The sequence below is a fragment of the Gossypium hirsutum genome, chromosome A08, assembly GCF_007990345.1.
Source record: "Gossypium hirsutum isolate 1008001.06 chromosome A08, Gossypium_hirsutum_v2.1, whole genome shotgun sequence".
Taxonomy (NCBI): Eukaryota; Viridiplantae; Streptophyta; class Magnoliopsida; order Malvales; family Malvaceae; genus Gossypium; species Gossypium hirsutum.
This window is the reverse complement of record NC_053431.1, coordinates 123,727,384-123,735,319: the sequence shown is the minus strand read 5'-3', so window position 1 is coordinate 123,735,319 and position 7,936 is coordinate 123,727,384. Positions and strand designations below refer to the sequence as shown.

The 7,936-nt window shown below is 29.6% G+C and overlaps 1 protein-coding gene across 1 annotated transcript; it reads right to left on the bottom strand.

The window, feature by feature from the left end:
- Positions 1 to 3,481: 3,481 nt before the first annotated feature.
- LOC107936277 (plant cysteine oxidase 1) lies at positions 3,482 to 5,669 on the bottom strand. The gene is made up of 5 exons (XM_016868971.2): positions 5,151 to 5,669; positions 4,529 to 4,650; positions 4,079 to 4,223; positions 3,804 to 4,004; positions 3,482 to 3,714 (listed from the first exon to the last, which is right to left on the bottom strand). The coding sequence occupies exons 1-5, from the start codon at positions 5,389 to 5,391 to the stop codon at positions 3,590 to 3,592; spliced, it is 834 nt and encodes a 277-aa protein (XP_016724460.1). The 5' UTR covers positions 5,392 to 5,669; the 3' UTR covers positions 3,482 to 3,589.
- Between the last annotated feature and the right edge of the window lie 2,267 nt (positions 5,670 to 7,936).

The following is a 7,936-nucleotide window of genomic DNA, read 5'->3' as shown; positions in this document are numbered from 1 at the left end:
TGTTCCGAGTAAATTAAAATTATATTTAAAAAAAAATCTGATGGTGAAATATATAATGAAAATATTTAATTTCTTTATTCATATGATAGAAATATCATATTGATTTGAAAATTTTTATATATAGTAAGTATAATTGTATTGCTAAATCCAATAGTTGGTTATTAAAGTATCAATCTTATGTATTATTAGTAATGATTAATTACAGTTATAAATTTGAAAGTATCTTTGCTTCGAGGAGGAAGGATTGATTTGGAGAATCGGCAATTGAGATGGAGTTCATGTTTGGGAAGATAAGTGGCTGGTTGGTTTGGTTACAGGTTTTGTCCAAACCCCTCATAATTTCTGGTGACCAAACCTCAAGGTGAGCGATCTTATGCATCGATCCAGGAGTGGTTGGAATCGTGATTTAGTGATGACGATGCCAATGCGACATTTGGGCTACCGATCTCCGCTCATAATCGGCAAGAGACGATCAATGGAGTTTACACTGTGAGAATAGGCTACAAACTCCTTGGAAGAATGCAAGATATTGGCAGAATGGAGCAAAACCATTCGGACAAGGAGGGATGGAAACTGATTTGGCTATCTAAGTTACCACCAAGAATTAAGATGCTCCTTTGGAGAGCTGGGAACAACATTCTCCTGATCAGCAGTATACTAGTTCGACATAGAATTTCGATGCCTTTTTCATGTTGCATGTGCCAAGATGGTGATGAAATATATTTACGTGTTGCGCTCTTGTTAAAGTTTGGGACCTCTTGGCTTTCTCATCTAAAGTCTATGAAGTTGAAGGAAACTCTTTCTTTGAATGGCTAATCAATTGCTACCCAAAACTTGGAATTGGGGAGTTTCGTAGGTGGTGTGAATCGATTTGGACAGTTTAAAATAGGAGGAAATTTCGAAGGAGGCGCGATGATGCTTGCGAAGTAGTGGATTTTGTTAGGACGATGATTTTGATGCATCCTTTATTGTTAAAAACACCTTTGCTACCCATTTTCCCAACAAATGGAAGCTGCCACCTAGAGGACCTATGAAGCTTAATATTGATGCTGCTTTGATTGTTGATGCAGGGGTGGTGCTATCATTCGTGACTCTGATGGAGCTCTTGCTAGGAAAGTACCTCAATTGCAATCGTGCAGCGCGGGTGATGACACCAGCATTGCAGTGTTCGTTTGGAGTTAGATTAAGCTAGCGTAAAGCCAATCCACGTGGTCACTGGAACTACGAAGCATGGGGGATTGTTAAATCCAATTGCGGTACGGAAAACATGGAACCATGCTGCTATAGATTTAGCAAATTTTGCTTTGAATGTAAGTTGATGAATTTGTTTGGATGGAGGAAAGTCCTCTTTTCTTGGAGGGCTGTCTTCAACTGAATTTCTCTAAAAATTATATTTTCATTAGGGTATTTTTATTTTTTCATATAATAAATCAATAAAAATAATAATCATAATAAAATTTTAACCCAAAATACTATACACGATAAACAATGAACTTATGATTGTAATCAAAGCATTAATTGATTTTTATGTGAATTTTTAGTAAAATATATTTGATGTATAATTCTTTTTCACCCACATACTGTCTCATAAATATAATATTTATTAGATCTTCACAATAAGTATCTTATTAAGTTTACTTAGCTCTAATTTTTTAAAAATTTATACTTTATTCAGAAGTTTAAAATATTTATAAATTTTTCATGACCACATAAAAAATTAATTAATTTATTACTTTATATACACCATTGGGTATTAGTTGGTTATATTAGACAAAGTCATATATCTTTAATGCTGAATGTATGATTAAAGTACATTCTTTGAACTTTAGAGTTACATTAACCAAATGATTCATGTACCAAAAGAGAAAAGACAGGACACATACTTTAGAGGTACATTGAACTTATCACGTCAAAATGATTCATGTACCACGAGAGAAAGAATAAAACATGTACATTTATACTATAGAGGATTATCCCTATGTAAAAGACCTTTGGTTGCTATCATCACCCGAATCAAGTTTGAGAATTTTCTTTAAAATTTAAATACGAGGAGAGCAAGAGGAAAGAAGACCAAATTCATTTGAAAGTTTAAGTGTTGGATGTAATGTAATGTATAATGCCCTTCTATTTATTATCACGAAAGATAATTATGAACTCTAAATATTAACTGTAAAATAAACATTAACTACATAAATAATGAATTATATTCAAAATTCCAAAATAAAAATTGAGAATTTTCAAAATCATTCTGACCTTGCCAATACAATATAACCCTGTTGACAAAAGATTGGGGCATAAATCTTAATTTTGAGTCTCAAGCAATTATATTTTCGGGACCAAATAAAAAATTTCCTAAAACCGTGAGCCCAACCTGGCAAACCAGAAAAAGCTATATCCAAAACGTGCTCAAAATGTGTATTTATTGAATCAATCATTCGAAATTGTTGGATTGAATTTGTTTTGGATAAATTATACTGTTGGTCACGTTATTATTAATAAACTTTTTGTTTTAGTCACTTTATTATGAAAATTTATAAAATTAACGTTTCTTTTGGTTACTCATTGTTGGTTACGGACTGATGATGAGATTCATTAGCTTATTTTTACTACTACTTAATTTGGCTCTTGAAGTATAGTTAAAATGTCGATATGATATTTTCCATTTTTTTATTTTTAATGATAATTCTAAAAAAGTTCTAAAGAATTACAAAATTATAAAAAAAATTCACAGCTTATTTTTTGAAATTATAAAAATTATAATTATGCAAAAAAAGTGTTAAAAATTTAAAATTTTCATAAAATTCTAAAAAACTAAATTAAAAAAATCTAAAATTTATTTTTAAATATTAATATTTGAAATTATAAAAAACGGAATAGTATAAAATTTTAGAAAAAAATATAAAATAAAAAAAATCTTAAATTTCTTTAAAAAAATTAAAAAAAATCAAATTTTTCATAAAATTGTAGAGAAATCTTAAAAATTTTGGAAATAACTCAAGAACAAAGATATTTTTTTTTCCAAAAACGCAAATCAAATCATAAATCAATATTTATTTGGAAAAATGTAGATCAAAATCCAAAAGGAAGATGAGACCATGCATTTCACATTCATTCTGATTTATGCTTTAATTTAGATTTTAGACAAAAATCAATTTATAAAAATATTATGAAACTCCTTATATTAAGAGAAAGATTACATTTTATTTCCCCTACTTAAAAAATAAAAAATTAATTCTTATGTTAAGAAAAAAATTATAAATTCATCCTTACGTAAAAAAATTTACACTATTAAGTAATTATTTAAATTTTTTTATAAGTAATATGGAAGATTTTTTTGGTGATACTTTTATTTAATCCTATTTATTCCAGGTCATTTATATTTTTTTGAAAAATCCAACACTTTGATATAATTTTATAATTTTTTTATAAGATAAAGAAATAAAAAATATCCAAGGTAGAGATTAGTTATCGACTAACAACATAATGACAATGTAGCTCTTGTATTATTATTACACCAGTGGCTAATTAACATTTTTTTTTAAATATTTAAAGAAGATTAAGTAGAAATATGTTTGTAATAAAGTAGATCCTAATCTACGATCTGAGGACCCCAGTAGTCAATTCTCTCCATGTGTGAATTCTGGGGCAGTTCAATTTCTTTCAACCATCTCAAATAATCACTTCCTCCTTCATTCACTCTACTACTTTCTCCATCTGCACATTCCAAAAGCACTCAAACTAAGTATTTGCATTCCATGCTTTTTTCTTGTAATGAAACATCATGGGGCAAAGCTTTCACTTACCTGACAAAGCCGAGTGTTGCAACTCTTTGTAATAAGAACAATCACGGTCGTCTTTAGAGTAAGGAGGGCCGAGAACATCGAGCACCGCGCATGGTGTTACGGCTCTGAATTCATGGATGTTACCTCCTGTTGTAGGATACAACACTGAGGTCTTGCATGGCGCTTTCAGCACGCTATCGACTTTTAACTTTGCCAATCTCGCTGTAACGCAAAATAAATACATGAATGGATTGCCTCAGTCCGGATGCTCTTGCAAGCAAAAGATAGATTCTTACGCTGGGATTCGGGTGGCGGCATAGAATCCACCCAATCGTACGACTTTATATGCAAATCTCCCAGCAAAAGCTTGCTGAAAACAGTCATCCCTGGATGATTATGGAGAGGGATGACAGCATTTGCTGCAAGAAAGAAAATGCAAAGCTGCACCACAGAAAAACAACAACGTATTAATGTCTTTAAACATTTTTCATTTTTCTTGAAACATTCTGTGTATGTTGAAACAAGGATATCAGTACAAGAAAATCTTTAAAATAATCAATATATACACACTTGCATGTATGCAACACTAATTACCATTTTCACCCTAACTTGTAAAGAAGATATCAATGCGTTTGGTATGAACTCATACGAATCAAAATACACGATTATCACAAAACAAATATTTTAAAATAGATGAAATATTACCAAATTCATAAAATGAGACAGAAGAGAAGGCATATACTAACCGAGAACTCATCACATTGGTAAATGGGTGTATATGAAACACTTGGAGTTCCTTTCGCCACACTCTTAGATTTGAAGAACTGCATGTTTTTGCTAAGCCCCACATGTTTTGGCTTCATCTCATCTACAATAAATAACCAAACTTCTTTTATACATATACATATACAAATTGAAGGTAATGCCTTGATAAATTACTTGGTCCAATACATAAATGCATATATGATACACACACATGTTGTGGATCATAGTTTTTGATGAAATATTAGGGTACATCACACTGTCATGTGGGATGTTGAAAAGGGACAAATACATGTGAAAGCTTAAAGCAGATAATTAATCAAAAAATGCTATGAACTCCAGTTTTTGTAATTACTCTTCAATTTCATTGATAAACACTAGCTAGGCAATCAGGATATATACATGAAAATACATAACGTTATCAACTTTATGCACTAAAAATTACGAGACACTGACATGCATTAAAATGCTAATACTTCGAATTCAAATGTGTTGAATATCCTGTATAAAATCTGCATGAACAAAGCCCCCTAAAAACATTTTTTTTGGCTTCTTTTTAACAAAAAATCAAACTGAAAGAAGAATAGGGAATTTTAACTTAATTACCAAGAATGCTGCATAGCTTGTTGACATCAGAATCAGACGGAACAGTTTCAGGGCCTTTAAACACTTCCCTACATGAATCAAACAGCTTTTGTAGCACTTTAGGATCTTTTCTTTCCCTGTATGATGATCTGTTGTTCTTCTTCTTGATTGGTCTCTTAACGTATCTCACCTTGTTGTTTACATGTCTTATTTTCATAATACCCTTCCTTTGATCCATCAATCCACCACCATCCACCATCATAAAGCTTGATTTCACGCAACAAAACCCCGGAGTCTTAAAACTCAAGAAAAAAAAACCAATAAAGAACACAAAAATCCCACGAAGAAAAAGCAAGTCTTTCAAGGGTTTTCAATACAGATTAGTGTAAATGGGTTGGTTTGAATCAAGAAGATAAGCTTGGATATTGGCAAAAGACATAATGAAGTGCCAAAAGAAAATTGTGGAAATATGTGAAAAGAGTGTAGAAGACTGTAGGGAAATACTGTAGGGAGAGAAGGTGGTATATATAAGGGTGGGAGAGATAGCAAAACTAGGGGCCATTAACACTGGGAAAAAGCTTTTATAGTTTTAGGGAATATTTTATATATAAATATATGAAGGAGCAAAGAAAACTATGGATAACAAGTGGGAAAAGATAAAGAGAAAAAGGCTGTTTCCTATAGCTTTTTTTTTTTTCCTGGGTAAATTATAAAGCTTTCCCGCACCAAGATTGAGAGTTGAATACTGCCTGTAACCGACCCCTAGTTTTTTTTTTTTTTTGAATTTATGCATTTTTATTTTACTTTTTTTTTTGTTTTTTAATTAATAAATTCTATTTAAGAGTTAAATTATTTGTTTAAATGCAGTTTATTTTACATAAAATATTTAATAATTAAAAATATTTTATATTAAATGAGTGCTAAAATGTTTTTACTCACGTCTCTTGGACAGATGAAAAAAATGTCAATATGCATTTATTGAAATTATGGAATCACTATTTAAAGAAACGTTTTTTTTTGCATTTAATTACATTGCTTTATTGATTAAAAAAGTTATTAATTATATTTTTCTTACTATAAAACCACCTTAAAATGTTAATAAATAAATTGATTTCATTTTGTTATTGACTTAAAAAGGGGAAAAAACAACTCATTGTGATGATGTGATGAGCTAGTGCGAATATGGAACTTACATTAACTTTTTAAGAATTAAAAAGTAAAAAAGATATTGGAATTTAAATTTTACAACCCATAAATCATAAATATCCTCCAAATAAAGCTCAATAAAAAGTTTAGGACATGCAAATATCACGTGCCACAGTTGAATTCTAGCCTTATGATATAAATATAATTTTGGTTAAGCAGTTAGTATAATTGTTATTTTCTTTATGGATGTATTATAAAATTTATTGTCTATCTTTTGGCAAAAACTGATGAACTTGTTTAATCAGGGTAAAATTTTATGCTCTCGATGAGAAGTTCTAGATAACTTTCATAATCTCCACGTTATTAAATTGAATTAACACTATTTCATAATATCAATTATGAAGAAGAGTCAATTCATTTAAGAAGCTTTAAAGTTTGCACACTTCCCCAATGTTTATTATAGCCTAAAATTCATTCTCTGTTTTAATCAGGCAAGACTCCTCTGCAGCAACAAAAAAAAAATAAATTCTTTCTGTAAAAATAATGGTGAAAACCCCTTCCCACTCTTGCCCTCCATGTGTATTTTTGTAATAAAAAAATATTATCCTAAATTTTAAAATTATAGGAGAAAAATGTATGAAAAATGAGGACATTGGATTCTAATAAGTAGTGTTTTGGAAAACATGTTGACAGCTTAATAAAAAAGGATGATTAGTGATTGAATGATTAGAAGTTTTTGAGGTTTGGGAGATTAATCCCTTTCAACAACATCATCAATTTTTGGCACCGCTTCAATCTTGGTTCAACTCTCCATTCATTTCCTTTTTCACGTTTTTATCCAAACCACAACACCGCTAATTTACACGTTTACTTTTTAGTTTATGTTTTCATCAAAATTTACGTTCTTGTTGATGTCGCTATTAACGATATTTTTAGGGTAAATTTTTCGGTTGGTCACCCACTTTTTAATGTGTTTTCATTTTGGAAAAAAAAATTCTTACAATTTCATCACATAACTTTTAGGGTGTTTTCATTTTAGTTATCAAATTATTAAATCATTGACGACGGCTGATTGTACTTGCCCACATCATATTTATTTTTTCATTTTGGTCACCAACTTTTTGGTCACTTTCATTTTAGTCACCGAACAAAACCTTTTTTTTTAAGTCTTGATTCGGGTAAAAAAATTAAGGATTAAAGTGAAAAGACGATAGAGATTAAAACAATGCATTAATTTTTTTCAAAATTGTATCTATTTATCCCATTGTTGAATATTCTAATTTTTTCATTCTCGAAAATTTAAATTTAAAAATATTCATATCAATTAAATAAATTGTTGAAAAAAAATTAGGATGAAGTACAAAAATGGTCACTTAAGCATTGTCTGTGTTCTATTTTGGTCATTAAACTATTCGAAATCAATTTTTTTGATCACCAAGCGTTAATAGCAGTTTGAAATTTGACTAGTGCTAATTTGCCACTATAATATTTAAATTAATTTATTCTCCTTATAAATTTTAAAATTTTATTTTATATTTTCAAATTATATTTAATGAAATCAATTTAAATAACACATGTTTAATAATTGTCTACGGAACTTAAATTTCATTTGATTATAAAATCTTGAAATTTCTATGCTAAACTAAAAGCAAAGAAAAATT